Source organism: Cervus canadensis, chromosome 14 (assembly GCF_019320065.1).
Source record: "Cervus canadensis isolate Bull #8, Minnesota chromosome 14, ASM1932006v1, whole genome shotgun sequence".
Taxonomy (NCBI): Eukaryota; Metazoa; Chordata; class Mammalia; order Artiodactyla; family Cervidae; genus Cervus; species Cervus canadensis.
Window position 1 is genome coordinate 33,181,850 of NC_057399.1, and position 16,386 is coordinate 33,198,235.

A 16,386-nucleotide genomic window follows, 5' to 3' on the forward strand; every position below is an offset into this window, starting at 1 on the left:
TACATGTTATAATGAGAGATAAAACACTTTGAGAGGGTAAAATACAAATAAGAAAACAAAAAATGTAATATATTACCATGTGTTCATTTATGTGAGAATGATGGATATAAGATAAACATCTGTGTGATCTTAAAACAGCAATAATTTTGAAAGCCTACCCAAGAAAATCAAATAAGGAGACAAGTCTCTGGAAGCCTTAATGTATTTTAAGGCATTTCCCGTTTGTATCGCAACCAAAAATACCCTACCATGCTGCTTCAAGTCCTTTTGCACGCAAAGCTTTGTGAGCAGCGGGAATGCCACCCAGACAGCGCTGATAAATGCAGAGCAGAGCCCCCGGTAAGTGAGAGCTGTTAGGAACCCACAGTGTACAAACAATGAGACATCAAAAAATACTTCTCCCAGGTACTGGCCACTGGCGTTCTGAAAGAAAGAAAATACAGACAACTCATCAAGATCTTTTATTGCAGTATAATTTCCACTGCTCAGAAAAGCTACATTTTGTCTTGAGCAGGGTCTATTCTTTAGACTATGAAGTAAACACTGACAAAGCTACCTCCTCTCACGAAGCAATAAGTTGAAATTGCTGCACCGGAAAGGAGAATTTAACAAGTTGGGGTAAAAACATCATTACTCATATATAAGCTTTCCCTCCACTGGGCTGAGAGACCTTTGGAAATGTTCTGAAGTAGAAGAAAGCACTTCCCTTAAAACATTCACTTCTATAAGCTCTTTTATTCATGAAATTTTCAAAGAATGTCAAGCAAACCAGAGAAACAACCCACATGAAGAACAGTATAAGCTGTTGCAGCACCACCAACAGCACGCCTCAAGAACTGCAGGACCCTTAGAGCACAGGGCCATGGGGGGTTTGATCAACACTTTCTGAGCTTTGAAGTCTGAAAGTCTGAGGATTCCTGTAGAGCACCTTGAGTTCTTCAGGGGAAAGTTGCCTTATGAACTTTATACATCTTAACTTCTACACCAGTGATTCTATTAGTTTAAACAGGAAAGTTGTAATTTCGGTGCACAAACACCAAAACAGAAATACATATGTTTAAGCTTTTCTCTCTCCTCTGCCTTCTCATTTCTATACAGTCCAGGGCATGTTTGTTAAAAGAGCCCCTACTTCAAAAGTGCAAAAGAGTAGTTTCAGTCACACGTGTTTCAAAACAAACTAAAGGTCACTTGGCAAACCTCCTTGGACAATGAAAGATACGCTATTGTCGGTAAAATATTAGATGTTCAACACTATTAATCAAGAGTCATGGTCTCTAAAAAGAATAAAATAGTTCTCAGGATGCAATTTGAAGCAGAATTCCACTCAGATATTTAAAAACAAAGACATCAACAATGAAGACTGTAATAACTGAAGATGTTTTACACTGTTCGCACTTTGTACCAAGTTCAAACATCCCTTAAATCCCTTCTCCCCACCTCTATCACCCTTTCCCCCTTCCAGTCCATTGGTGAAATATACTGTTACCAGTGTGTTCCTGCTGAATCACAAATCTTCTCACTCAATATCCTGCTTAGAAAGTTTAAACTGTGGCCCCAGTGATTTTTAGGGTTATGCTCTAACTATCAACCTTATCTTCACCACACTGAACTTTTTATTGCCTGTGACCCAAACGCATCTTGTATATTCTGACCTTTGCCCATCAACCAGTTCCCTGGTACACTTCTACTCAGGCCACAAAAAACACAGTTCAAATGTCACCACCCCCTTCATGAAGCCTTCCTGACTTCACAAACAAAATTCATCTCTCCTGGCCCTACAATCCTACAGCACTGTGAAACTATCACTCTATTTCACTTCATCCCAGTACACTGAAATCACTGTGGTTTCCCCATCATTTCATCCCCCAATTGAGACTGTGGCCTTCTCAAAGAAAAGACTATGTCCCCAATCTCTGTACCAGGCCTGAGGATGGGAACCCACTGGGTACTCAAAGACAATGTCAGACAAAAATGAAAATATTACTTTTTCTACTGTGCCTTCAGCCCAAAGTTTCATAATTGGACAACTGAAATTAGACAGAATTTTACTAAGCATTTCTGTCTTACCCTCTACTGTACCCCAATGCCATATCAACAATAGTCAGCCACACTCTGGTTACATTCCACTGCAGCAAGAATACCTGAAATTGAGCTGCATCATGTAATTCTTTTGGAAACTGAAGTCATGAAGATATAAGTATTGGCTCAACCATAAACAGATGGCTAACCTCAGTGTATCTCTTCAGTAGGGCCTGCCACACAGAAGGGCTCCTTACACCATATCCCAACATGAACTGAACTGAGACCAAGCTTCAGTTCTTGAAGACATGCTAGTCAAAGTATGCTGTTTATAATCCTCCGTGTCTCCAGTCTAATCCCCAGCAGGAAAAACTGAAATAAACAGGTGTGCACATGCCATACTGAAAATGATGGAAGAAAGAAAGGTTTTCCCTTTTATTATCTTAGAAAACCAGAACATGAGAGTGGCTTACTCTCTAATTATTCAATTTTTAGTCCTGCTGTCTCACAAACCTAATAGTTAACTTTGTTTTTACCAAACAAATGTATACAGTTGAAACCATGACAATACGGCCATTTCTCTACGACAGCATATGTCATTTTGGAACTCTATCTCCCTTCCCTTTCTCTCTTCAGCAATGTGTCATTAACCCCCAGATCACCTAGCATGCTGACAGAATCTGTATCAACATACAGGTTAAAAAAAAAAGTAAAGGAGACTGAACATGTTCAGTGCAGCGTTAGATACAGTGCTCATCCAGGCAGAAAACAGTGTCAGTTCTGTGCCAGAGACTGCCTCAGCACGGGGGAGAGTGAACATCATCATCCCTGCCCTCAAGGAGCTGACAGTCCAATGGAGAACAGAGCTATTCAAATAAAAATAACTGGTGGCCCCAGGGAAGGTTGGCAGATTAAAGATCATGGTTACAAAAACTGCCACTGTCAGCAGAAGGAGAAGACCATGCTAACACACCTTGCTGTCACCAACACCCCAAACACTGTTTGCCAGCCATATAAACTCATTTATTTAAAGTCTGCAACCCTCAGAATGAGAAGTTTTCCAGAAAGTCAACATGGTTCTGGGAGTCAATTTTCCATAACTATGCCAAACAATTTTTGGTGTCACAAAAGGTGAAACATAAGGAACCCCACCTGAGTTTGTCTTCAATCCTTGAAGGTGGCAGAAAGAAATCAATAAAAAAGCCCAACACTTACCACATAATAAAATCTTTTTGCAAGGGTATGTATGAATATTATTTTGGCTACAGCTGCAGTTCCATACAGACAAACGGAGACATAGAAGTGGTTATACCATGAGAGGGATTGTCCAATAAGGGAGATGAATACTGCTATAATGAGAACTGTAACCAAGCTGGTAAACCAGCTTATCAGAGTGATGCCAAGTCCACAGAAGAAGTCCTTTGTGTAGGTAGCAGCTGACGGAGAGAAAACAAGAGTAGTGATCACTGTCTTTATCAATTTCACAAGCAGTTAGTAAAATTAAAGGAGCAAACATTAAAACAAAATTTACCACTATAATTGAAAATACTAAAATTTCCTAGGGGTAAGGTTTGTTAAACATTACAACAAGGAAAGTATCAGTGAATAAAATTCAAGTATGAACATTTGCTGAGAGTCTGTGGGTACAAAAGACCCAAAGAGGTAAGTCTTCAGGAAAAGTTCAGATATATTCCTGACTGGAAAAGGGAGTCATCTTGGTTTTTATCACCTCTGGCATGCTTTGTGTATTGAAATAACAGCAAAAATGGAATGCAAAGTTACATATAAAATCTTACCAAAAGAAACTAACACAGGAAGAGAAGCAGCATGAGAAAATAAAAGCAGTGATTAAGGAGTATTTAAATGGCTGCTAAATATCTGACCAGCTAACAGCACACACTATCTTAAGACTATAAAATAGTTCAAGCAGAAGCAGACCAATTTAACCACAAGCAGTTCATTCATACTCCAGAACAGGGTGCTACTGGTCTGCAATGTGGACATTTTTTAAGGGGACTCTTCACTAAAAGTCAATACTTACAAACCATTTTCTACAAGCTTTTAAAGTACTTCCATGAAGTGCATAAGTACATAAAAACTGCATGACTCACCAAGACTAAAAGTATAATGAGCATATCAACCTGATACTCATTTAGAAATTTCTTCAGTTCAGTTGCTCAGTTGTATCCAACTCTTTGCGACCCCATGGACTGCAACATGCCAGACTTCCCTGTCCATCACCAACTCCCAGAGCTTGCTCAAACTCATGTCCACCAAGTCGGTAATGCCATCCGACCATCTGATGGATGTCGTTCCCTTCTCCTCCTGCCTTCAGTCTTCTGCAGCATCAGGGTCTTTTCCAGTGAGTCAGTTCTTCGCATCAGGTGGTCAAAATATTGAAGTTTCAGCTTCAACATCAGTCCTTCCAATGAATATTCAGGACTCATTTCCTTTAGGATTGACTAGTTTGATCTTGCAGTCCAAGGGACTCAGCAGAAGAATCTTCTCCAACACCACAGTTCAAAAGCATCAGTTCTTCGCTGCTCAGCTTTCTTTATGGTCCAACTCTCACATCCATACATGACTACTGGAAAAACCACAGCTTTGACTAGATGGACCTTTGTCAGCAAAGGAATGTCTCTTCTTTTTAATATGATGTCTAGCTTTGTCATAGCTTTCTTCCAAGGAGCAGGCTTTTAATTGCACGGCTGCAGTCACCACCTGAGTGATTTTGGAGCCCAAGAAAATAAAGTCTGTCACTGATCTATCATTTCCCCATCTATTTGCCATGAAGTGATGGGACCAGATGCCATGATCTTAGTTTTCTGAATGTTAAGCTTTAAGCCACCTTTTTCACTCTCCTCTTTCACTTTCATCAAGAGGCTCTTTAGTTCCTCTTCACTTTCTGCCATAAAGGTGGTGTCATCTGCATATGTGAGGTTATTGATATTTCTCCCAGCAATCTTGATTCCAGCTTGTGCTTCATCCAGCCCAGCATTTCACATGATATACTCTTCATATAAGTTAAATAATCAGGGTGACAATATACAGCCTTGACATACTCCTTTCCCAACTTGGAACCAGTCTGTTGTTCCATGTCCAGTTCTAACTGTTGCTTCTTGATGTGCATACAGATTTCTTAGGAGGCAGGTAAGGTTGGCAGAGGTATTCTCATCTCCTGAAGAATTTTTCCACAATCTGTTATGATCCACACAGTCAAAGGCTTTGGTGTAGTCAATAAAGCAGAAGTAGATGTTTTTCTGGAACTCTCTTGCTTTTTCTATCCAATGGATACTGGCAATTTGATCTCTGGTTCCTCTGCCTTTTCTAAATCCAGCCTGAACATCTGGAAGTTCTCAGTTCATATACTGTTGAAGCCTCACTTGGAGAATTCTGAGCATTACTTTGCTAGCGTGTGAGATGAGTGCAAGTGTGCAGTAGTTTGAACATTCTTTAGCATTGCCTTTCTTTGGGATTGGAATGAAAACTGACCTTTTCCAGTCCTGTGGCCACTGCTGAGTTTTCCAAATTTCCTGGCATACTGAGTACAGCACTTTCACAGCATCATCTTTTAGGATCTGAAATGGCTCAACTGGAATTCCATCACCTCCACTAGCTTTGTTTGTAGTTATGCTTCCTAAAGCCGACTTGACTTCAATTCCAGGACATCTGGCTCTAGGTGAGTGATCACATCATCGTGGTTATCTAGGTCATTAAGATCTTTTTTGTATAATTCTTCTGCGTATTCTTGCCACCTCTTCTTAGTATTTTCTGCTTCTGTTAGGTCCATACCATTTCTGTCCTTTATGTAAGAAATTTCTTACAACAGTGTAAATCAAATGTTATTTTTCTTAAGATTTGTAACTTCTTGGAAAGATACAAGAAAAGTGCCAAAAAACTTTAGGTAAATTCTATACCCATCCAGTATTGTAGTTTTAGAGGAAAATACTTACTTTTATATTTGGGATGCAGTAATTTCCTTCCCAGGTATAAAACAACAGCCATTACCACCATATAGTTAATTATTGAGCCAACACGAGACGGGTAGGCGATGACAAACAGGCCAAGCACATCAAAGAAGACCATGTTTCCATGTTGATACTTAGAAGAAGAAGCCAACATATCAGATGTAGCTAGATATTTAAGAACTGCTAAAATGTTGTCACCTATTAGTAAAAAGAAATGAAAGGTAACAAAGTTGAATAAACCATCCACTGTTGGCATCAAGGAGTACCTAGAAAGACTATCAACAAAAACAGCTTTCTACCATCCTACTGTTCTCCCCAATTTTTCTTGCTAAATATCTCTTATAAGGTCCATGCCCTCTATGCTGTTTCTTCTCTGCTTTGAAGCTCAGTGACCTGGTCTTCATCCTTTCTCTTCTATTTATTATAGCTACTCCCTGATCAACTGTACCCTTGCTGGTGACAAACCCAACAGCTATTTCTCAGTCTCTATTCATTTAACATATACTTAATGTAGTGGACACTGCTCTGACATAGGAATTCGGTGGGGAACCAAGAACCTCAAGAAGCTCACAAACACCAAACAAGTTCTTACACACGTATTAAGAATTAATAAGGACTTCCCTGCTGGTCCAGTGGTTAAGAATCTACCTTGCAATGCAGAGCATGCAGGTTCAACCCCTGTTCAGGGAACTAAGGCTGCACATGCCATGGGGCAACTAAGTCCTCGTGCTGCACCTACTCTTCTGAGCCCATGCTCTGGAGCCTGCGCCCACAACTGGGGAAGCCTTCATGCCCCAGTCAGAGATCCCTGTGTGCCGCAACTAAGACCCAATGCAGCCGAATAAATAAATATTAAAAAAAAAAAAGGAACATCAATAATATCTTAATTAAAAAAAGAAATAGTATGGAGAAAGTGCCCTAAGAACATATCAGGGAGACTAGCGGAGTTGGAGAAACCAAGGAAGCACCTGAGGAAGTGAATTTCTAGCTAAAGGATGGATAGCAGCTATACCGGGGGAGAGATTTTGTTTAGAGACCTGTGTAGATAAAGGCCCCGAGGAGGGGAAAAGTGTCCAGAATGACGAGTGAGAGTCTTTTGCAATGAAGCTGGAGAGCAGCCTGAGTCATTGTCAGGCAGAAGCTGGCACCTCAGAGGCCGTCATAAGTATCTGTTACATCAATCAATGACTGAGTTTAAATTACAATGAAGAATTATAAGAAGCTTTGAATGGTTGGCGTATCTTCCTGATGCTCATTCCATCCTGGACTTTCTCTTCTTTTCACTGAAGACACCACACTGTCTCTTTCATTGGCTCTCCTGCCGCCTTCAAATGTGTCTTCCCCCTAAGCTCCGGTTTGTTTCACTCTTCCAAAAACCATTTCCATTTTCCAGACTTCTGTGGTTTTGACTATGCCTTTAATTTCCAAACCCAGATACCCAGTTCTGCCATGGTCTCTAATGGCGTATCTACATTTTCATCTTGTCAGTTCACAGACATCCTCTGTCTCGTGTCTGACAGAGTTCACAGCCTCTTTCCCCTCCTCACTACTGCTCTGGGCAAGAGCCACCTTCCCATGTCCAGTTATGGTCAGTGGTATCATCTCTCCCCAGCCAGCCAGGCTTTACCCTCTGAGGTCTTCTTTGCTGCCATTCATCTGATTCATCCCTGCTATGTAACGTATCAAGTCTTGCTGAGTTTTCATTCAAAATGTACCTAGTTTTCCACCCTTGCTTTCATGTCTATCTTTTGCCAGCACTACAGTCTAGGTCCTCCGTATTCCACACTAAAATCACTGTTGGCACAGCCTTGACTCTTGGCTCTCTCCTCTTCTCTCCCATACACTCCATACTGCATCACCAGACTGACAGCATTTTAAACCATCATTCATTCACATATGCAGGCCTTTAATGATTTCTTATTCCTACAGCATCCATTTGCTGACTTTTAAAGCCATCTACAGCTTTCTCTACCTCCATACACCTCTGCCTCATTCCCTCTATGTCTGAAAAATGCAGCCTCCATTCACACTGTAGTCTAACAGTCCTCGCCACAAACGAGCCCTACTCACGCAGAGCTCTTACTCTGCACGAACAGGCTCTTTCCCGCTGTGCCAAATCCTAACTCTCTGCAAGGCTCAGCCTCAGACTCGCCTCCCCTGACTACTACTGATGTCTGTGGAAAACATTTTAACTCCTCTGTCCTATATAGCTGGCTCCCCTGTCCTCACCACCCAACCTTGGATCAATGTAACTTTTCCATACCTGGGCAGGTTGCCCAAACATGTGCTTGTGCCACCTCCAATGTACAGCTTCCATTTTGGCTACACTCTCAATACTCAGCAGTGTGTGCATAACCCTAGGTCAGCTCCCTTTCAGATTCCTCATAATGAATAGTCTTACGTTCTTAACTGCTAAACTAGACTTCGAGGCTAAAATTCAAAGCCTCGTCCAACTCCAAAGCCCCACTTCATTCACACCATACACTGCCTCCCTAATGCACAGGACACAGAGTATCTATAGGCTCACAGGTCATCCATAATATCCCATCTTAATATCAAAAGTCTAAATGAGAATACCAACCTGCTCTCTGAATGGAATCTGTTAGAATTCTGTCCGCTGTATCATACTTGGTGTGATAAATGTATCCATTCTCAATAAAAGCTAAGTCTATTCCTAAGACATACAGGAAAAAAAACAAAACAAAAGTCATTTTACTTTAAAGATCTACCTCAATTTAAGGCCTCTTTGTTTAATGTATTAAATTCCTAAAAGACGTCAAAGCAGTACCATGACTGCTTTGTCACATTCTTGAAGGAATGATGAAATTCTCACAGAACCTATAGCTGTGATACATAATTCCATATATAATGACTGGGGCATTACAAGTCACACAGCAAGGAGTAGGAATACTGGCATGGGAGGCCATCAAAACTTTGCCATCTACATCCTTCCCAGGCCAGAGCCAAATTTTCACGTTAAATAAGCTGTACAAGTCCCCAGGGCAGTTGGCAAAGCAAGGTAACAATGAAAACGATCCCTGAAGGGTCTGTTACCATCTTTTGGGAATCAAGTGCTAAACAGTTCTCCCCTGTTCTTCTGTCACACTGTGGGCCAAGATGACATGTTCTAGAAAAAGGAAGCATTTAAAGTAAATTGGGAAAAAAAAAAATAAAGTAAACTGGAGTTTAAAAGAAAAGGAGAAGATCAGGAGCTCTCTTTCAGCGAGTCAGAATATACAGTTCTCACATAAAAATCTGCTCTCAGAAAACGCTGCTTACTCACAAACTTCCAAAAAGACTTGTTTTTGATTAATCATTGTCACAGAAAAGTCCATAACAATTGACAATACCTGGAATGTTCCCAAAATCCCTGTAGATCCGGAAGTCAGTATCTGAAGGAATGATTCCACTCTGGAAAACCTCCTGAGCCACCACTGAAGCAAATGGGTGTTTAGCTGCTGAGACATAAGCTTGGACCAGCCAAGGATTTTCAGGACCTGAAATGAAACATGACAACTAAATGAGGCTAATCTGGATTTTTTTTTTTTTAAACATACATAAAATAGTTACTATGGTGATTTGGGGAGACAGGTCAAGAGTTTTGTTTTTTTAATCCTCTTTTCTGTATGTTTCAACATTTCTTTGATAAATGTGTATGATTCTTTTAAATGAAAAATAACCTTGTGGAAAACAAAATTTCTTTTAATAGTAACAGCACTATAAAAAGTTTAAGTTTAAAAATGAAAAACCACTCACAAGCCCATCATCCAAAGATAACTATTATCATTTTTATGTCTTCGACTTATGTATGACTTATAAATGTATGTGTGTACACAGATGTACTGATAGGGTATGTATAATCTTGACATTTCTCTTTCACTTAACATTGTACTAAACACACTCGTATGTTGCCAGTTGTTACAATGATTATTTCAGATATTGCAATGATCATTGGTCCAGTGGTTAAGAATCCACCTTTCAATGCAGGAGACACAGGTTCAATTCCTGGTCAAGGAACTGAGCTCCCATGTACTTCAGGGCAACTAAGCCCGCGCACGACAACTAAAGAGCCTGCACGCTGCAGTGAAAAGATGCTGCCTGCCACAACGAAGACCCGACTCAGCCAAATAATTTTTAAATGGTCATTTTAATAACTGCATAATTACTGAATATATCATAAAGTTCCTTATTATTACACATAATTTTTATCATTATTAATAATTTCACATTAACATCTCCATGCATATACAGTTTTCAAATACAGGAGTTTTTTCTTTTGGATAGCAAGATAAATTATATTACTGTCCCCAGTTATTCACTCCTCCCTCTCACATAACTTACAATGCCTCCTGTGGAAGCAGCACATACATGAATTCCTTCAGCCAACTGACTGTGAATGGGAGAGACACGGACCCTGAAGAGCCATCACATGGTCCACCTCTCCCATTAACTTTGGCCCTGAGATCGCTATGTCCCTGATTGGGGGCTTCTTCAGCCTGGATCCCAGGATGAATAAGACACATGGAACATAACAACCAGGGGATGTAGCTGCAGTTACCCAAGAACCAGAATGTAACATGAGCAACAAATAAACCTTTGCTGAGATTCAGGGGTTGTATATTACAACTAAATTTAGCAAAAAGTTATCTGATGTTGACGGATCAAGTAACTCCCTTTCAGAGAATCCAAGAATATTAACATTTTTATAACTTTATAACCAGACAATCAATTTGCTTTCCTACAGAAAAAAAAAAAAACATAAATGGTGGAGGATAGAAGGGGTGAAAAAACACTACAGAATCAGATATCTAGGTGACCCAGATACTGGAGTTACCAGGCATGAATTTTAAAATAAATATTATTAATTATTCATAAACACAGATGATAGCAACGGTATCACTAGACAAGTACAAACTATTAACAAAGAGTGTGTCAAATAGAAACCCTAGAACTAAAAACAAGAACTGCTGTTAAGAATTTTAATACATATACAGCTTAATACAAAGGTAAAAACAGCAGAAGAAAAAATGATAGATCCAGAGAATTAAAGCACAAAAGGAAATAGGAAAAGAAAATTCAAAAATGCTTATAAGACATATGGGACCAAAGTCTGTTCTGTACATCTGTGTCTCTTTTTCTGTTTTGCATATACGGTTATCGTTACCATCTTTTTAAATTCCATATATATGCGTTAGTATACTGTATTGGTCTTTATCTTTCTGGCTTACTTCACTCTGTATAATGGGCTCCAGTTTCATCCATCTCATTAGAACTGATTCAAATGAATTCTTTTTAATGGCTGAGTAATACTCCATTGTGTATATGTACCATAGCTTCCTCGTGGGAGAAGGCGAGGGTGGGATGTTCTGAGAGAATAGCATCGAAACAAGTATACTCTCAAGGGTGAAACAGATTACCAGTCCAGGTTGGATGCATGAGACAAGTGCTTGGGGCTGGTGCACCGGGAAGACCCAGAGGGATGGGATGGGGAGGGGGGTGGGGGGGGGATTGGGATGGAGAACACATGGTAAATCCATGGCTGATTCATGTCAATGTATGGCAAAAACCACTACAATACTGTAAAGTAATTAGCCTCCAACTAATAAAAATAAATGAAAAAAAAGACATATGGGATAGAGTGAAAAGGTCTAACATGAGTAACTGGAATCCCAGAGGAAGGGGAGAATGGGAATTGAAACAACATTTAAAAGAAGTTAAGGCCAATAATTTCTGAAAACTTACAGGAAACACCAAGCTATAAATTCAAAAGGACCTAGAAAGCCCAAACAAGATAAACATAAAGAAAAACATACTCAGCATCAGGCTCTTTGCTTTTGAATGCCATTATCCACTAAAGAACCAGTTCTCCCTAGAGATATGCCGAATTCCAAAACTGAGGCTAGGAAAATACTCAAAAGTGGGAACATCTTGTGCCAGAAACAAAGTGCTCAAACACGTCAGAGACGTGTCAAATGGACAGGCACCAGCTGAAGGGCTGCCATTGGCCTGAACTGGATCAAGTCATACATTAAAATGGTTACAACAGAATATAAAATCCATAAAATAAAACACATGAAAAACACTGAAATAAACACACACACATAAGGGAGAAGCCTTACAAGGAGCTGAGAGAAGAAGAGAAGTGAAAGGCAAAGAAGAAAAGGAAAGACATACGAACTGAATGCAGAGTTCCAGAGAATAGCAAGGAGAAATAAGAAAGCCTTCTTAAGTGAACAGTGCAAAGAAATAGAGGAAAACAATAGAATGGGAAAGACTACAGATCCCATCAAGAAAACGAGATGCCAAGGGAACATTTCACGCAAAGATGGGCAAGATAAAGGACAGAAATAGCAAGGACCTAACAGAAGCAGAGGACGTGGCAAGAATAAACAGAAGAACTACCCGAAAAGTCTTAATGACACAGACAAACACAATGGTGTGGTTACTCACCTAGAGCCGGACATCCTGAATTATAAAGTCAAGTGGGCCTTAGAAAGCATTACTACATATAAAGCTACTGGAGGCAGTGGAATTCCAACTGAGCTAAATAAAATCCTAAAAGAGGATGCTATTAAAGTGCTGCACTCAGCAAGTTAGCAAATTTGGAAAACTCAGCAGTGGCCACAGGACTGGAAAAGGTCAGTTTTCATTCCAATTCCAAGAAGAGCAATGCCAAAAAATTTTCAAACTACCACACAATTGCACTCATTTCATATGCTAGCAAAGTAATGCTCAAAATCCTTCAAGCTGGGTTTCAACAGTACATGAACTGAGAACTTCTAGATGTACAAGCTGGATTTAGAAAAGGTAGAGGAGCCAGAGATCAAATTGCAACATCCATCGGATCATAGAAAAAGCAAGGGAATACAAAAAGACATCTACTTCTGCTTCACTCACTACGGCAAAGCCTTTGACTGTGTAGATCACAACAAACTGTGGAAAACTCTGAAAGAGATAGGAATACAAGACCACCTGACCTGCCTCTTGAGAAACCTGTATGCAGGTCAGGAAGCAACAGTTAGAACTGGACATGGAACAACAGACTGGTTCCAAATAGGAAAAGGAGTACGTCAAGGCTGTATGTTGTCACCCTGCTTATTTAATTTCTATCCAGAGTACATCATGAGAAACACTGGGCTGGAGGAAGCACAAGCTGGAATCAAGACTGCTGGGAGAAATATCAATAACCTGAGGTATGCAGATGACACCACCCTTATGGCAGAAAGTGAAAAGCAACTAAAGAGTCTCTTGATGAAAGTGGAAGAGGACAGTGAAAAAGTTGTCTTCAAGCTCAACATTCAGAAAACTAAGATCATAGCATCCGGTCCATTCACTTCATGGCAAACAGATGGGGAACCAGTGGAAACAGTGTCAGACTTTATTTTTGGGGGCTCCAAAATCACTGCAGATGGTGACTGCAGCCATGAAATTAAAAGATGCTTACTCATTGGAAGGAAAGTTATGACCAACCTAGACAGCATATTAAAATGCAGAGACATTACTTTGCCAACAAAGGTCCATCTAGTCAAGGCTATGGTTTTTCCAGTGGTCATGTATGAATGTGAAAGTTGGACTATAAAGAAAGCTGAGTGCCGAAGAATTCATGCTTTTGAACTGTGGTGTTGGAGAAGACTCTTGAGAGTCCCTCGGACTGCAAGGAGATCCAACCAGTCCATCCTAAAGGAGATCAGTCCTGGGTGTTCATTGGATGGACTGATGTTGAAGCTGAAACTCCAATACTTTGGCCACCTGATGGGAAGAGATGACTCATTTGAAAAGACCCTGATGCTGGGAAAGATTGAGGGCAGGAGAAGGGGACGACAAAGGATAAGATGGTTGGATGGCATAACTGACTCAATGGACATGGGTTTGGGTGGACTCCGGGAGTTGGTGATGGACAGGGAGGCCTGGCATGCTGCGGTTCATGGGGTCGCAAAGAATCGGACACGACTGAGCAACTGAACTGAACTGAACCACTCTAATGGCAGAAAGCAAAAAGAAACTAAAGAGCCTCTTAAATAGTATGAAAAAGGAGAGTGAAAAAGCTGGCTTCAAACTAAACATTCAAACAATGAAGATCATGGCATCTGCTCCTATCACTTCATGGCAAATAGATGGGAGACAAAGTAAAAACCGTGGCAGATTTTATTTTCTTGGGATCCAAAATCAGTGTGGACAGTGATTGCAGTCAAGAAATTAAAAAGAGGCTTGCTCCTTGGAAGAAGAGCTATGAAAAACCCAGACAGTGTATAAAAAGAGACATCACTTTGCCAACAAAGGTCCATAAAGTCAAAGCTATGCTTTTCCCAGTAGTCATATATGATGTGAAAGTTAGACCATAAGAAGGCTGAGCACCAAAGAATTGATACATTCAATTGTGGAGCTGGAGAAGACTCTTCAGAGTCCCTTGGACAGCATGGAGATCAAACCAATCAATCCTAAAGGAAATCAATTCTGAATATTCATTGAAAGGACTAATGCTGAAGCTGAAACTCCAATACTTTGGCCACCTGATGCGAAGAGCTGACTCACTGAAAAAGACGCTAATGTTGGGAAAGATTGAAGGCAGGAGGAGAAGGGGAAGACATAGAATGAGATAGTTAGATTTCATCACTGACTCAATGGACATGAGTTTGAACAAGCTCTGGGAGTTGGTGACAGACAGGGAAGCCTGGCGTGCTGCAGTCCAGCACTGGACTATAGCCAGTCAATTCCTAATAAATTATTATTTGCTGTTTATTTTCTATGTATTTTAGACTATGGAAATGATATTAGAGAAAAAGAAAATTTGAGCAGTTTTCTTATTCGACTTCAAACGCGTCATAAATCAGCAGAGACAACTCACAACATCAACAACGCATCTGGCTCAGGAACTGCTAATGAGCATACAGTACAGCAGTGTTTTAAGAAGGTGTGCAAACAAGACGAGAGTCTTGAAAGTAAGAAGCACAGTGGCTGGCCGTCAGAAGTTGACAACAACCATCTGAGAAGATCATTGAAACTGATCCTCTTATAACTACACAAGAAGTTGCCCAAGAACTCAATGTCAACCATTCTACGGTCATTTGGCATTTGAAGCAAATTAGAAAGGTGAAAAAGCTCAGTAATTGGGTGCCTCATAAGTTGACTGCATCTATTTCTGCTTTATTGACTATGCCAAAGCCTTTGACTGTGTGGATCACAAAACACTGTGGAAAATTCTTGAAGAGATGGGAATGTAAGACCACCTGACCTGCCTCCTGAGAAATCTGTATGCAGGTCAGAAAGCAACAGTTAGAACTGGACATGGAACAACAGACTAGTTCCAAATAGGAAAAGGAGTATGTCAAGGTTGTATATTGTCACCCTGCTGATTTAACTTATTTGAAGAGTACATCATGAGAAATGCTGGGCTGGATGAAACACAATCTGGAATTAAGATTGCCAGGAGAAATATCAATAACCTGAGATATGCAGATGACACCACCTTTATGGCAGAAAGTGAAGAAGAACTAAAGAGCCTCTTGATGAAAGTGAAAGAGGACAGTGAAAAAGCTTAAAGTGTTGGCTTAAAGCTCAGCATTCAGAAAACTAAGATCATAGCATCCGGTCTCATCACTTCGTGGCAAATAGATGGGGAAACAGTGGAAACAGTTTATTTTTGGGGGCTCCAAAATCACTGCAGATGGTGACTGCAGCCATGAAATTAAAAGACACTTACTCCTCGGAAGAAAAGTTATGACCAACCTAGACAGCATATTAAAAAGCAGAGACATTACTTTGCCAACAAAGGTCCGTCTAGTCAAGGCTATGGTTTTTCCAGTAGTCATGTATGGAAATGAGAGTTGGACTATAAAGAAAGCTGAGCGCCAAAGAATTGGTGCTTTTGAACTGTGTGTTGGAGAAGACTGTTGAGAGTCCCTCGGACTGCGAGGAGATCCAACCAGTCCATCCTAAAGGAGATCAGTCCTGGGTGTTCACTGGATGGACTGATGTTGAAGCTGAAACTCCAATACTTTGGCCACCTGATGGGAAGAGCTGACTCATTTGAAAAGACCCTGATGCTGGGCAAGATTGAAGGCAGGAAAAGGGGATGAAAGAGGATGAGATGGTTGGATGGCATCACTGACTCAACGGACATGAGTTTGGGTCAACTCCGGGAGTTGGTGATGGACAGGGAGGCCTGGCGTGCTGCCGTCCACTGGGTTGCGAAGAGTCGGACATGACTAAGAGACTGAATGAACTGAGTTGACTGCAAATCAAAAACATCATTTTGAAATGTTGTCTTCTCTTATTCTATACAACAACAGTGAACAATTTCTCAATCAGATTATGAAGTGCAACAAAAAGTGGATTTTATACAACCAGAGACAACCAGCTCAGTGGCTGGACCAAAATGAAGTTCTGAAGCACATCCCAA

The 16,386-nt window shown here is 40.5% G+C and overlaps 1 protein-coding gene across 4 annotated transcripts in view; it reads right to left on the bottom strand.

Moving 5' to 3' along the window:
* The window catches only part of ERMP1 (endoplasmic reticulum metallopeptidase 1), a 55,336-nt gene that overhangs the window by 20,695 nt on the left and 18,255 nt on the right, over positions 1–16,386 (bottom strand). For all 4 annotated transcript variants that reach the window (XM_043487207.1, XM_043487209.1, XM_043487210.1 and 1 more), the window contains exons 5-9: positions 9,338–9,484; positions 8,569–8,661; positions 5,973–6,185; positions 3,235–3,455; positions 249–423 (exon numbers count right to left, since the gene is read on the bottom strand). In XM_043487207.1, the coding sequence (XP_043343142.1) occupies positions 249–423; positions 3,235–3,455; positions 5,973–6,185; positions 8,569–8,661; positions 9,338–9,484 (849 nt within the window). The remainder of the gene's footprint in view (positions 1–248; positions 424–3,234; positions 3,456–5,972; positions 6,186–8,568; positions 8,662–9,337; positions 9,485–16,386) is intronic.